Genomic DNA, 16,010 nt, shown 5'->3' on the forward strand with positions numbered 1-16,010 from the left:
TGTCGTCTTCAGCGATGAGAGTCGCTTCTGCCTTGGTGCCAATGATGGTCGTATGCGTGTTTGGCGCCGTGCAGGTGAGCGCCACAATCAGGACTGCATACGACCGAGGCACACAGGGCCAACACCCGGCATCATGGTGTGGGGAGCGATTTCCTACACCGGCCGTACACCACTGGTGATCGTCGAGGGGACACTGAATAGTGCACGGTACATCCAAACCGTCATCGAACCCATCGTTCTACCATTCCTAGACCGGCAAGGGAACTTGCTGTTCCAACAGGACAGTGAACGTCCGCATGTATCCCGTGCCACCCAACGTGCTCTAGAAGGTGTAAGTCAACTACCCTGGCCAGCAAGGTCTCCGGATCTGTCCCCCATTGAGCATGTTTGGGACTGGATGAAGCGTCGTCTCACGCGGTCTGCACGTCCAGCACGAACGCTGTTCCAACTGAGGCGCCAGGTGGAAATGGCATGGCAAGCCGTTCCACAGGACTACATCCAGCATCTCTACGATCGTCTCCATGGGAGAATAGCAGCCTGCATTGCTGCGAGAGGTGGATATACACTGTACTAGTGCCGACATTGTGCATGCTCTGTTGCCTGTGTCTATGTGCCTGTGGTTCTGTCAGTGTGATCATGTGATGTATCTGACCCCAGGAATGTGTCAATAAAGTTTCCCCTTCCTGGGACAATGAATTCACGGTGTTCTTATTTCAATTTCCAGGAGTGTAGATGAGTACAAAATTCAAACAGACAATATATATTTGGATGTTGTGGGGTAGAAAGGAGATCCTAATTTTACTTTCTAGGACACACAGGGGCAGCAGCTGCTTTCCCACATCAAATTTGAAATAATAATAGCTGAGTGATCAAATAATTTTCTCCGGTCACAGCATCTATTGCTAGACACATTACGAGAATATCAGTTCCTTTATTTCTTTAATTAATATTTCCATTGCAACAGTGTGTATCACTTCACGTTGTACTTTGCCATCTCTTGTCGCACGGTGCTCAGTACTTGCGCTGTTTTTGTACTCTGTGCAAAAATAACTAGAACATGGTGACTGCCAGCAAATAAAACAACTGCAGCCGATGTGAAAAATTCTTAACCAGCATCTGACATTTCAAAATTGACTTATAATTACATTGGTGAAACAATTCTCTCATTTAAAATGCCTATTGTCACTAGGCATTTGTTCCACAAGATAAAAACGCATAATGTTGTGAACACTGCGAAGTAACACTTATTGCTGTGCAAAGATTTGGTACCTACATCTCTTAAAACGCTGTAAGTGTGACTTATATTTTCTTTTGATACATTTTAGGAAAAGAAGCAAATTATACACCATCCGTGGGAACCAAATATCGAGCCAGATGTGGAGGGTGCTGTAGTTACTGAGTCCCCCAATCAGATGCTCATAGACGGCCGTTTCAACAACGTGCCAATCATGATGGGCACTACTTCTGCTGAAACTGGTACGTATTCCTTGTCTACCCCATCCGAGTCGTAGCTGCTACACTCGTGCTGCATGACGGGTTTTTTCTCGGTCAGTACAAGGCTAGTACAAAATTTAAACGGAAAACGTTTCGGATAAATTTTCTGTAACTTCTTTGCGTCTTCTAGTATTTGTTCCAACAGCTGACTCTTGTCATTCTGGTGGTCACGGCATTTGTATCTGAGTTAGTGGCCTATTTCATTAATGCACGAAAACTAAAATCTATTAAATGAAAGAGATCTTATAAGGTAATGCATCTATAGTTAATGGCTGTATCTTCCCCCACTCCAACCCTTGAATCACCACCACCATCTACCCCAAATAATAGTGACAGTCCATTTCATCCCCTTATTAACATTTTGCGTCCAGTAAACGTTTCTTGTTCTAAATTACACCTATGTATTTTGAACGTATCCCCAATATACTCCGAATTTTTGCTTACGTTTTAGCTGTGATTGATGACTTCAGAAAAGTTTCAGGATGACAGTATTAGAAATACATATAAACAGCTGGAATACATCTTTCTGAAGAAAACTCTACATTAGTAATAGCCTGGTAGAATTTTGCACAGATCATAGCTTAATCATAGGCAACACTTGGTTCAAGAATCATAGAAAAAGGTTGTATGCATGGAGGAAGCCTGGAGATACTAGAAGGTATCAGATAGATTATATAATGGTAAGACATAGATTTAGGAACCAGGTTTTAAATTGTAAGACATTTCCAGGGGCAGATGTCGAGTCTGACCACAATCTATTGGTTATGAACTGGATATCAAAACTGAAGAAACTGCAAAATGGTGGGACTTTAAGGAGATGGGACCTGGATAAAGTGACAGAGCCAGAGGTTGTAGAGAGTTTCTGGGAGAGCATTAGGGAACAATTGACACGAATGGAGGAAAGAAATACAGTAGAAGAAGAATGGGTAGCTCTGAGGGATGAAAAAGTGAAGGCAGCACAGGATCAAGTAGGTAAAATGACGAGGGCTAGTAGAAATCCTTGGGTAACAGTATATTGAATTTAACTGATGAAAGGAGAATATATAAAACTGCAGTAAAAGAAACAGGCAAAAAGGATTACAAACGTCTCAAAAATGAGTTCGACAGGAAATGCAAAATGGCTAAGCAGGGATGTCTAGAGGACAAATGTAAGGATGTAGTGGCTTATCTCACTAGGGGCGAGATAGATTCTGCCTACAGGAAAATTAAAGAGACCTTTGGAGAAGAGAGAACTATTGTATGAATATCAAGATCTCAGATGGAAAACCAGTTCTAAGCAAAGAAGGGAAAGCAGAAAGGTGGAACGAGTATATAAAGGGTCTATACAAGGACGATGTACTTAGGATCAATATCATGGAAATGGAAGAGGATGTAGATGACGATGAAATGACAGAGCTATGAAAGACCTGAGTCGACACAAGGCGCCGGGAGTAGACAAAATGCCATTAGAACTACTGACGGCCTTGGGAGAGCCATTCCTGACAAAACTCTACCACCTGGTGAGCAAGATGTATGAGACAGGCGAAATACCCTCAGACATCAAGAAGAATATAATAATTCCAATTCCAAAGAAAACAGGTGGTGATAGATGTGGAAATTACCAAACTATCAGTTTAATAAGTCACGGCTGCAAAATACTAACGCCAATTCTTTACAGACGAATGGAAAAACTGGTAGAAGCCGACCTCGGGGAAGATCAGTTTGGATTCCGTAGAAATATTGGAAAACGTAAAACAATACTGACCATACGACGTATCTTGGAAGATAGATTAAGGAAAGGCAAACCTACGTTTCTAGCATTGGTAGAGTTAGAGAAAGCGTTTGACAATGTTGACTGGAATGCTCTCTTTCAAATTCTGAAGGTGTCAGAGGTAAAAAACAGCGAGCGAAAGGCTATTTACAATTTGTACAGAAACCAGACGGCAGTTATAAGAGTTGTGGAACATGAAAGGGACGCAGTGGTTAGGAAGGGAGTGAGTCAGGGTTATAGCTCTCCCCGATGTTATTCAATCTGTATATTGAGCAAGCAGTAAAGGAAACAGAAGAAAAATTCGGAGTAGGCATTAAAATCCATGGAGAAGAAATAAAAACTTTGAGGTTCACCGATGACATTGTAATTCTATCAGAGGCAGCAAAGGACTTGGAAGAGCAGTTGAACGGAATGGACAGCGTCTTGAAAGGAGGATATAAGATGAACATCAACAAAAGCGAAAGGATTATAATGGAATGCAGTCGAATTAAGTCGGGTGATGCTGAGGGAATTAGATTAGGAAATGAGACACTTAAAGTAGTAAAGGAGTTTTCCTATTTAGGGAGCAAAATAACTGCTGATGGTCGAAGTAGAGAGGATATAAAATGTAGACTGGCAATGGCAAGAAAAGCGTTTTTGAAGGAGAGAAATTCGTTAACGTCGAGTATAGATTTAAGTGTCAGGAAGTCGTTTCTGAAAGTACTTGTATGGAGTGTAGCCATATATGGAAGTGAAACGTGGACGATAAATAGTTTAGTCGAGAAGAGGATAGAAGTTTTGAAAATCTGATGTTACAGAGGAATTATGAAAATTAGATGGGTAGACCACATCACTAATGAGGAGATATTGAATGGAATTTGAGAGAAGAAAAATTTGTGACACAACGTGACTAGTATTAGGAATCCCTTTGTAGGGCATATTCAGAGGCATCAAGGGATCTCCAATTTAGTATTGGAGGGCAGCATGGAGGATAAAAATCGTAGAGGGAGACCAAGAGATGAATACACTAAGCAGATTCAGAAGGATGTAGGTTGCAGTAGGTACGGGGAGATGAAGAAGCTTCCACAGGTTAGAGAAGCATGGAGAGCTGCATCGAACCAGCCTGAGGACTGAAGACCACAAGAACAACAACATTTCATCAATTTCTACGTCATCTGCAGAGCTAGTTGGCTTGTAAACTTGTACTACTGTAGTAGGCGTTTGCTTCGTGTCTATCTTGGTCGCAATAATGCGTTCACTGTGCTGTTTGTAGTAACTTAGCCGCACTCCAAGTTCTTTTATTCATTATTAAACCTACTCCTGCATTACCCCTATTTGATTTTGTATTTATAACTCTGTATTCACCTGACCAAAAGTATAGTTCCTCCTACCACCAAACTTCTCTAATTCTCGCTATATCTAACTTTAACCTAACTATTTCCCTTTTTAAACTTTCTAACCTACCTGCCCGATTAAGGGATCTGACAGTCCATGCTCCGATCCGTAGAACACTAGTTTTCTTTATCCTGATAACGCTATCCTCTTGGGTAGTCTCCACCCGGAGATCCGAATGGCGGATTATTTTACCTCCGGAACACATTGCCCAAGAGGACGCTATCATCATTTACCCATACAGTAAAGCTGCATGCCTTCGGGAAAAATGACAGCTGTAGTTTGCCCTTGCTTTCAGCAGTTCGCAGTACCAGCACCACAAGGCCGTTTTGGTTAGTGTTATAAGGCTAGATCAGTCAGTCATCCAGACTGTTGCCCCTGCGACTACTGAAAAGGCTGCTGCCTCTCTTCAGGAACCACAGGTTTGTCTGGCCTCTCAACAGATGCCCCTCCGTTTTGGTTGCACCTGCGGTACGGCTATCTGTATCGCTGAGGCACGCAAGTCTCCCCACCAATGGCAAGGTCCATGATTCAGTGGATACGGATATGAAATTAGCTGCCTGTGATATTATTCGAAACACATTAGGGATATATGTTAGGAGGAGGTGTCACAAACTTGTTCCCCGATGTCATGCTTGCATTGAGGTTGATGGCCGTCAGTTTGAAGATATTTTGTAAGACAAAATACAAACAGTACGTTAATTATGTCAATTAAGATATTTGCCGTTAACTGTAACTAGCGCAAATAAAAAAGTACGTAGTATTATCTCCTTAAGCTGCCTTCCCGATCCCAGGTTCCCTACCTCAAATTTATCAGTGGAACATCCTTCACGTGCAGTTAAACTTTTGCACGCTCTTACGGTAACACCCTATATTATGTGTCAACGTGCAAGTTGTCTCGGAGGTTGGTTTCTCTGTCCTTTATGTGTGCCTATTTCGTTTTCCAAGTTACTGAATTTTGCTATTAGATGTTTATAAATCTGAGACGGGTTCTATGTTGGTAAATGTTGTCTAGTGTCAGTATTCCTTAGTGTGAACACACTCTCTCCCGTATTAATCGATTTATCTTCACTCTTGCCCACTTCGGTAAAGTGTATGTGTATTGTGCTCGTCAGACGACTGGGCGTTTGTTGAGTCTGCTTCGTAGTTACAGTCCTAGTCATTCTACACATCGTAGTTCTTTGCTCTAGGTGATTCTTTTTAGTTTTATTTCAGGATACATTCTTCTTGGGAGACCGGAACTGATAGCCGGTTTGAACAAAGACTTCGCGGCTGTGATAGGTCCCAGCTTACACCTGCCTACCGTGGAACAGCAGACAGAGGCCGCCTGGACGGTGAAAGACTTCTACTTCGGCAACAACACCATTTCTGCCGACGACCCAGACACTCTGATCCCTGTGAGTAATTAGTTAGTACTAACACTACTTCCTTATTTTCATGGTTATCTATTCAATGTGAATAAAAGTGTTCGGTCTCTCAATGTGGTTGCTCGATGTGGATTTAAAGAAAGTCAAAGCGTTGCCGACAAACGGAAGCTCAATGCAACCAAATATCGCTAACAAGACCAATACGATTGCCCAACGAATTCTAATTTTGCTACTGACCTGACCAATAGTTGTAGATAAAAATCTGCTCAATCACTCGTTGATGATAGTGGGAGCACGAAAAATGCCAGAGCTGATGTCAAACTGATCATCTAAAATTTTTTCTCTTCAGAGTAATTTAACACAGTGCCTCTTTTCAGTTGTACGAGGTCCGATGTGATCGATATTAATGACGGATTAGAAATTCACCCCACGTGTGCAAATCTGCATAGATTAAGAGAAAAAAATTGCTCCCCCTGTGGCATCAGTTAAGGTAATTCGGTGAACCAAAGGTCGTCTCTATCAGCAACGAAATTCTCTTGTACAATTTTGGAACATTTGAAGCCATCTGACTTTACTTCCGGAGGGCATTCTATACAGCTACTTCCTGTAGTAGTGAACGAAGTACTAGCTTACAGAATACCTGATCAGCCAAGTAACTGCACACAGAACTTCCCATCAGAGAGAAGTGTACGGACTATCCTAAAACGGTTGTAACCGTCAGATACATAAGCACCTTCCGTAGTACGAGTACCATAAAAGAGTGTTATAAGAGTGTTACTTTTAGCTATTTAACAATTTAAGAACAAGGCGAGCTCTTAATCGTCCGTGACTCTTCCAAAAACATGAAAAAGTTTTTCAGAGACCTCTACCGATGACAAATATTTATTGCTGTATTAAAAGTATTAAATAAAGGAACATGTTCGATATAAAAATCGCATATCCAGTCTACAGTGGTAATACAGAAAACATATAACAAACGTACTGAGGTTCTTGTGTACAGAATTTTCAAGTGATCTAATTATCCCAAGGAGAAAGACGATAAATGTAGCCCATCCCCTTATCTACTAATGCTTTCGTCCCCCATCGAACAACAATTTTGGTCATCAATTCAGTGCATACTTGTGGCATATACGACCACAACAAAACTCTACTTCAGTTAATCAAAACGACTCGGGAAAGATGATAAACTCTGCGCCGAGTGTATCGGAATATAGCATGAAACTTTTTCTGCAAAACTGGATACTGAATCGGTGAGGAAAGACATCATTCATGTACTGAATATTAGCTACTTGTTTGGCGTCTTCTGACCGAAAAACAACGGGTCTTCCGCGAATTTGGTGCACGTAGTGAACTTGCCGCACATGGCATACTGAGATTAGAAAGTACTCTCACAACAAACTCCGGAGAAATACCTGAGAATTTTACAAAAATAGTCCGCAACCTACAACAGAAAAATTTCAAAATATGACAATACGGAAAAAAATCTACAATCCCGTTTTTCATTCGTGAAGCAACTTTGCTTAACCTTTACCGCACCAAGGAGGAGGGGGTATTGTGTGCCAACCTCTTGAAAATATTGTAATGTAGTCATTTACATTAAATTTTAAAATTTTGAAAAAATGGCTTATAATTTTTAATGAATTCTTCTAGCAGATTCCATAATTTTTTTCTGTTAAACCTAACCCAAAAATGTATGTCGTAGTAGTAAATGTCACTTTCCTCCGTGTAAGTCATATTGAGTATTCTATGTTCAAGACATTACTTAGACATCAAAATCTTAACGAATGTTACCTTTTTAAATATTTTTATGCTGGCTTAAAATAACCTTCGCCTCACACCCCTCTCGCCTCCCCCTGCCGGTCGGTAGTGTACATTATTAAAGTGCGTTGATATCGCTAAGAATGTGCTAAAAGATATTTTCGTGCTCTGGAACCTATTCATAATTCATTATTTCTTCATAGCGGGCATGACGTATCCCACCGTGGTAATGTAGCTTATGGATAATGCGTTGGTACTGCTAGGGATAAGGAAAACTTACAGTAGCTCCAAACTGTTGTAGCTTGAGCGTTTTCAATTAAAAAAATCAGGAGATTCAACTATAGCTTACATATCCCTGCAGAATTATAGATTCGTTCGAGGTTTAATGTTTGTTACGTTTTAGGTTGTTATCTAAGTGGTTGTCGTAAAATTGTCTGAAACTAATCAAAAGTCGAGCTTCGGATTGAAGAAAGCCAGCCGCCATCACTAAAGATTCCTTTGAAAAGTTGCGAAAGCCTTGTGCGTTAATAAACACGTCTGATAATGAATTGACATTATGGTACGGCACAACTTCTAGTCTAATACGTGCGTGTGTTTTTGTGGGACCATTTTTGATCGATGCCCAACTGTTTTCATAAGTACAAAGTTACGTAACTACATGCTTAGCTGACTTAGTCGCCAGAATCCCTATTCCCTACACTGAAATCGACTTGGAACTCATACACCGGCACAGGAATCCTTTGTAAACAACTTTCCGTTATTTTGCGCTTTTCATTGTCTAATAAAAAGAGTTATATCCAACAACATATGGTTGCCTGTTCGGGTAGGACATCAGTTTTGTTAGCTTTATTGAAATGGTTGTGAATTACCTACAACCCTTCCTAGTTTCGATATTGTCGAAATACACAGCATCGGGTATCGTTGACGACCTCACTATTGTGAACTTTTACAAAAGGTAGTTTCGTTTCCTAAGTATCCTCGTTAAACATAGGGGTCGGATTTGTCACATTTTGTAATACACGACACACGTATCATCCCATGTAGGCTTTCACGGCCGGCGTCTTCATCAGTAAACACTTCCAGGCTAAGTTGCTGTGGTCGGTCTGTAGAACTTCTTCTCCCTGACGTTTCGTTCTCAACTACGGAGAACATCTTCCGAAGTGAGTCGACTCACTTCGGAAGATGTTCTCCGTAGTTGAGAACGAAACGTCAGGGAGAAGAAGTTCTACGGATCGACCACGGCAACTTAGCCCGGAAGTGTTTACTGATGACACGACACACGTGTTAGGAATAAAGCACCATTAATAGAGTTCCCAGGACTGCTACACTTACCACTATGAAGAAATTGCTAATTATGGAATACATATCTTTAATTAATACTAAAATGTTTGGTATTAATCTGAGATCACTGATTCTTTTCTACATAGACATATCCGTACGTTAATGAATGTTTTCTCACTGCTGGCCTATGTTAACCTTTTCATCTCTCGATACCCAACGTTGACAACGTCTACAGCAGTGCCTTCTACGTATTAAGGTGTTCATCTCCCACTACTTCATTACTTACAAGACAACGTTAAGTAACCCTGAAGACTGAACTATGATCAGCCTAAGTTTTATTCCTTATAGCAAAGGCTTTCTTACTTATGTTCTTTCTTTCTACGTATTATGATAGCATAGGTTATCGGTGTTCCTTAAGCAACATATATCAGTATATTTCAGTTAACTACTTCTGATGTCACATCAGACGAAAATGTTATGAAAAATTAGAGCTAAATGAATTTCAACTGAAATACAATATTTGACGATGTCAAATTTACGTCTATGAAACTTCCTTTCTTGTTGTATCACTTCCTCAATGCTGCATAAAATTCTGTAACACTTTTCTGCGTGTCTCCATCTTTGCTTCACTTAACACATAATTCTTTGTTAAGCATTTCAACCATTCCAGTCACGTGTTATAAGTTGTTGTTACCTTCATCCAAACGGACTGTGTCATTGCTGACATTAAAGTTTTTCATTAATGTGTGCCTTTGTATGTATACACTAATTTTAGTTTCAGTTTTTCCGTTTCTTATTCGACGTTGCAAGTAAATAATTTTTACAATTAGCCACAATTCTTCTCATAGCCTTCTTTAACATACTGTTATCTATTTCTTTTGTTATTTTTATATTTTTCACTTCGTGTTTAAGGACGCTGTAAATACCACGCATGTCTTTGCCATTTATCCCAACTGGGAAGATCTTTGTCGATGTATTAGTATTGTATAAGCCTTCGCTAGACCATCGTATCTCACTTTTACCTGTCAGTAAAACATTTCCGACAAACAATAAGTGCACATTTTAAAATTTGTGTAAAACGTATACGAGGCAGAGAAAATTAGGCAGGCGAATATTTACAATAAGTACGTCTGTTACGACATTATGTTCGATCAGTAACGGCTCAGTGATTCCAAGTAGCTTACGTTAGTTCAAATCAGTCTTTTAATTTTTATTCACGTTTTGCCCTTCCATCTTCCTTCTGTGAAGCAAAGACAGTTTATTTGTCGTATTTATTTCTATCCTTTCAGTTTTTCGAAGACTTCGCGTGGTCTGATCCCAACGACGCTTTGATAAAGAAAGTCGTCGAGGTCTCTAACTTGACACTTTATTTCTATGTATTCGACTACAGAGGAGACATCGTTCTCACAAATCCATGGGGTGAGTAAAATAATCACTGTGCTACCTGATGATATCGATAATGTCACTATTATTTCTGTTTTCGCTTGGCAGGCTTTAACAAATAAAACTAAAGATAATTTTCAATAATTGTGAGCGGTTTAACTACCACAAGCCGCCGCTGCTACTGCCACCGCTACAGCAGAGGTCGTCCTGAATTGCACGCTTGCTTCCACTACACGCGGCCCGTCAAGGAGGTTCGAATAAAAGTGCACGGAAGAGAACGAAACCTTTTTGATGGAATCTTCACAGCACGACAGCCGGCTAGTATGCTGATGTTTCCACGGTTCACGCTCTTGATCTGTAGTGTGCTACTGTGAAGAAAGAAGAACTGTGTTCGACGACTAATACGCCGCAAGGCTTCAAAAAATAGTATACACTAGGCAATTGCAGATGACGTAAAATGACGTGTAGAACGAAACCAGATCGTCTACTGAAACGTTTGTGTCGATCGGATATCATCGACAGAAACGAGACGCCGCTCAGCACTACCTAAACCTAGTCAGTGTCCCATTATAATCTGGCTGACTGTGATGTAGAGTCAGCACCAAAAGACGCAACGCAACTGCAGATCACAACCAAGCTTCCCGACGTTACGTTGTGACAATTTGCTTGTAACCTCTGCCCAGGTTGCCCCTGCTATAATTCGTCTGTCCGTCAGGACCAGTCAAACAATCCTATGGTCCCCTCGTAGTGTAGTCCTTTCGCAGGGAACCGTGCAATGTCTTCTTGACACGGTGTCGTCCTTAGATCTCGCTCCCAGTCGTTTTGCAGTCACTGTACTGCAGCCAACAATCTCTGCGAGCTGTCGTTATGATGCTCCTACATTCTTTTGGAGAATGACTCGACGTTAGGACAAAGACAGTATTGATCCTGTGACGGACCCCAGGAGTCAGGAAGACAGAGACCAGCACCCTACCCAACACCAGCCCTGGGCATTGGACGCTGTGCTGTCATACTCTCACAAGTCCTGAATGATGCGCAGCACGACGTAAGATGAGATGATGGAGAACTCGCGCACCTTAAAGCCCAGCGTCATGAGGCTGATCGCGGACTGTGTTCCCCTCTAATTGGAGGTCGCCGATGAATAGGTGACACTCTGAACGCCGGGACGCAGGTCGATGGCGGCACGCCTGATGGACGGCGTGTTGTACTTTTGGGCGTCTACTACGCAGGCCTGGGCGTCTTTGATCACAACGATGTGAGGCTTTCGGAGTCCTTCCGGTGTTCGAAGACGGGGCTCCACCGAGACGTCGAAGCCCCTTTGCACGAGTCCTCGCGCGACGTACTTCACAACAGAGTCGTGACATTACACGACAATGTCCGCAATCCTGGATGACGTGGTCGACGGTATCGTAGGCTCTGCCCTCCGCACGGCATCGGTTGTCAGCCGCGAGCCGGCGTCTACACCGCGCCTTGGAGGGCACGGCGTTGATGCAGGCGCGGATGGCGTTGATGAAGCTGCGCCCGGAGAGGAGACACGGCTATAGGCGACCCACTGGTGCTAACCCGGATGGCGGCATACTCGGAGAGGGTCGCACCATCGAAGGCGACGTGTAGACGGGCCGCCCACAATTCCTCCAACTGCTCTGAGGTCGTGAGGAGATGGTCTTCCCACATCAAGTGCCGCTCGATTGCCGCGACGTCAAACTGCACCTCGCGCAGGCCTGTATCGTCTGCAGCTGGCCCCATCCTCTGCAGCGTCAGGAGTCTGACCTTCCGTGGGGCTAGGCTCATCCAGTGGGGTGATGGAATGCCAAGGCCCCCGGGGGCTACAAGAGAGTGGAAGTAGTCCAAGGATGTGTCCTCTGGGAGGCGGAACCGTCTCCTGACGTCTGCACGCCTCGCGGTGTCCGCGGCGTTGAAGGCACTTATCCAGGTCCGACTGAGGGCCAGCCCATGATACAGGCCCGGCAGCAGCACGTGGACGAGGGCAAGGAGGCGCTGTTGCGGCTTCAGGCGTGCCCGGGTGACGATGGCGGCGATGGTGGAACAAGCACCAACCATAAGAGGAGAACTGCAGCCCCAGGTACCGGAAGGTCTCACCCATGCGTAGGGCCGGCATGGTGGCGCTGCCAGCTGTGAAGGTGATGGAATCATCTACCTTCACCTTCTTCTCGTGGCCAGAGGCCACTAAGGCAGGGACGAAACACTTCCACAAGTTGATATGCAGCCCCAAATGGCGAGGGGTGCCATGGCTCCGCCTATGAGGAATTGCAGGCCCCTCTTCGTCGATGCAAACAGCTGGACATCATCAGTGAGGACCGCATCATTGACTCTGCGACCTAAAATCCGGAATCCTGTGTGGGAAGGCAGGGTGTTAAGCATTATGTCATGGCCTTGTTGAAAGGTAGGGTAGAGAGAGGGTCCCCTTGACGGACGCCCCTTGACGGATGCCCTTTGACTGCTGCACGGCCACGCTCACGCCGCCGCCATCCGTTATCACCCTCTTGCTGCCTCTGTAGCTTTCAACATAGTCGGCAAATTCGCTCGGGAGCCCATGCGATTTCAGAACGGTGCGTAGGGTAGCATGGTCTAGCAAGTCGAACACCTTAGATACGTCGAGAGACACAACAAAGACAGAATGGCAGGAGCGGACTGCGTCGATGAGAGCCTAGTCCAAGATGAACGTGTTTTCCAGCGTTCCACCCAGAGGGATGAAGGTCCACTGATGTACATCTACAGCACACAGACGCATCAGGCGTGAGGTTAGACCATTATGGAAGTACTCAGCATACAGTAATGGGATAGAAGTCAGTGATGCAACCGTTTTGGGGAGTAAGGTGTTCCAGGCAAGGAGGGGGCGAGGGAGTGCGCGTGCAAGAAGGATGAGATTCATTATCTTAACCACCATATTGCTTGGCGGGCGGCGCAGCTCGGCAGGAGTTAGGCCGTCCAGGCTTGGCGCAGAGCTCCTGGGCAGCAGGGAAGCGGCGACCTCTTCTGCTGTGACCGGCCTCCACAGGCACTTGAAGTCAACCGGCTGCGAGTGCAGCAAGAGGTGGTCACCAATGGCGCCAGCGGTTAACAGTGGCTGCTGTTGAAAGAGGTCGGCCCAGAAATCGTGCACAACAGGTATGTCAGGTGGTGGTCGCAGCAGGCTGCCATGCAGGAGACCCCACACGCCACATGTGCAGGACCGCTGGAGGGCCTCCTGGGTACGTGCGAACTCCCACCGGCGATACTTCCTCCAACGCTGAGGCGGCTGCTGCTATTTAGGTGGGGGGCGTGGCGTGAACCTGTGTATCTCCCCCTCCATGGAGCCGACAGAGGTGAGGGCATCTGGGAGCATGCCCAAGATGGTGGCGGGCTGTATCCCCAGCCCCAAACCGATGATGTGGTGGTCCAGGCCAAGAAGCGCTGTGCAGTTGCAGGAAGCTCTGTGAGGTCTTCCCCGCTGGCATCTGGCGGTGGCATACCTGGCGGTGTCGTGCTGTCCTTTCCCTGGTCGTCGGCGGCAACCTCGCTGGCCCTAGACTGGACGCCTGTCCCTCCTCGTCTCTCTCCTGCAGGATGGCCAGAAACTGCACGCGCTGGTGGTGTACAGGCTTCCATCTCAGTCCTTTGATGGCGTCAACCCTGTCGGGAAAGGTGCAAGGGAGCTCCTTGTTGGTGAAGAAGGACCGGCAGTCCCTCCCATAGAAGAACTCGGCCTGGGCGAGTGAGAGGCCCTCCTTCTTGGTCCACATCACGAGTTTATCGTCCATGTTGATGGCCACGTTGGCAGCCACCTAGTGTTGTCGGCGGTGGTGGACCCCCAAGCAGGACTTGGTGGTGAAGCTGTGGGCGTATTCAGGGCATTTGTGTGCTGTGTCTCAAACAGGACCTCAGCAGGTCTATTGGCTGCATAGGCGCTGGGGTAGCTGGTTTGGCACCTCCAGCAAGAGGACCTATTCCTCTGATATCTGACTGACAGTCCCCAACTAGAAAGGGTATAACACGAGGGAGGGCTGGTAATCGCCCCCACCCCCCCTCCAGTGTGGTCTCCGCAGATGAGGAGGGGCTAAGAGGGATAGGCCACTGTGTTGCGCATCACTCACCTTGAAACTACAACCCAAGGAAGGAGCCTCATATCAGTGGCCCGTCTGCTGAAAGACTAAGCTTTGGAAAGCAAAGTCTGGCTGAAGACGAGTCACGTCAGAAAGATAGCTCCCTGCCGTTAACGCTCTAACTATCACTGGCCCTCAGAGGGCAGTATATGATTATTATTACGTTGAAACTTCCTGGCAGATTAAAACTGTGTGCCGGACTGAGACTCGAACTCAGGACCTATGCCTTTCGCTGGCAAGTGCTCTACCAACTGAGATACCCAAGCGCAACTCACGCCCCGTCCTCACAGCTTTACTTCTGCCAATACCTCGCCTCCTACCTTCCAAACTTTACAGAAGCTCTCCTGCGAACCTTGCAGAACTAGCACTCTTGAAAGAAAGGATATTGTGGAGACATGGCTTAGCCACAGCCTGGGCGATGTTTCCAGAATGAGATGTTCACTCTGCAGCGGAGGGTGTGCTAATATGAAACTTCCTGGCAGATTAAAACTGAGCCCCGGACCGAGACAATGGATTGAAGGATGACCTATGCCATATCACATCTATAATCTAGGTTTAAATTAAATTTCACAAAAGAGAAAACTCTCAAAATGGTCAACAGTGACCCTCAATTATTTTTAATTACTTATCTAACTTGTCGTAAATTACAATGGCTGATGTGGCTTCTCAATAATTATATAACAGAAAAATCATCGGGTTTCAGATTTTAACTTACGCAGCAAATGTGAACACCATGAGCTTCAATTGACGATCGATACTAGTATCACATAAAAAGGGGATGTAACAGATGAGACTTCTGCAGTTCTGAGTGAAGCCTTATGAGCTCAAAAATGCATCATCACGTGCGTTCATTACCTTGTCAGTGTTCGTCAGGGGACTGCGGCCAGCACAGCTCCGCTCACCTCGCCGTCTCAGAAGCATCTCTTTCCTAACTTCTCCTTACTACAATTTACCGATGTTGGTTTAAAAAAAAACTATCTGGCTGTGTTTTCATCTGACCAATCAGGGTCTCAATGTTAACTTTAAGCTCCACCTACAAAAATTCTGTCTACCCCATGAGAAATGTTATACTTTTCGTGGTGGGGCAATGTTTTTAACGTTTTCTACGTAACAGAGACGCGAAAAAGTCTCACGCTAAAACTTGCAGCTGGTGTGGCCCTTTTAGTGTTATTGTAAGATCTATACTGTTCTTCTGGAGGGCTCTATCTTTTAACATGGGCTGGGGGGTGGTCCTGGCATTTACTTTTCGTGTTGGGGCAATGTTTTTAACGTTTGCAACGTAACAGAGACGCGAAAAGTCTCACGCTGAAACTTGCGGCTGGTGTGGCCCTTTTTGTGTTATCGTAAGATCTATACTGTTCTTCTGGAGGGGTCTAGCTTTTAACATGGGCTCGGGGGTGGTCCTAGCGGTTAGCTGGCAACGTGGGTGTCCGTCCCTTATCGTAGGGCCTTCTAGCTTAACACGGTTCTGCTCTCGGCTTCTGTTCTCGTTTCTCCCCTCTT

At 44.8% G+C, this 16,010-nt stretch overlaps 1 protein-coding gene across 1 annotated transcript in view; it reads left to right on the forward strand.

Annotated features, from left to right (window-relative positions):
* The window catches only part of LOC126475036 (cholinesterase-like), a 157,744-nt gene that overhangs the window by 122,202 nt on the left and 19,532 nt on the right, over positions 1-16,010 (forward strand). The window contains exons 7-9 of the mRNA XM_050102581.1: positions 1,326-1,476; positions 5,831-6,012; positions 10,311-10,440. Of these exons, the coding sequence (XP_049958538.1) occupies positions 1,326-1,476; positions 5,831-6,012; positions 10,311-10,440 (463 nt within the window). The remainder of the gene's footprint in view (positions 1-1,325; positions 1,477-5,830; positions 6,013-10,310; positions 10,441-16,010) is intronic.

This window comes from Schistocerca serialis, chromosome 4, assembly GCF_023864345.2.
Source record: "Schistocerca serialis cubense isolate TAMUIC-IGC-003099 chromosome 4, iqSchSeri2.2, whole genome shotgun sequence".
Lineage (NCBI taxonomy): Eukaryota > Metazoa > Arthropoda > Insecta > Orthoptera > Acrididae > Schistocerca > Schistocerca serialis.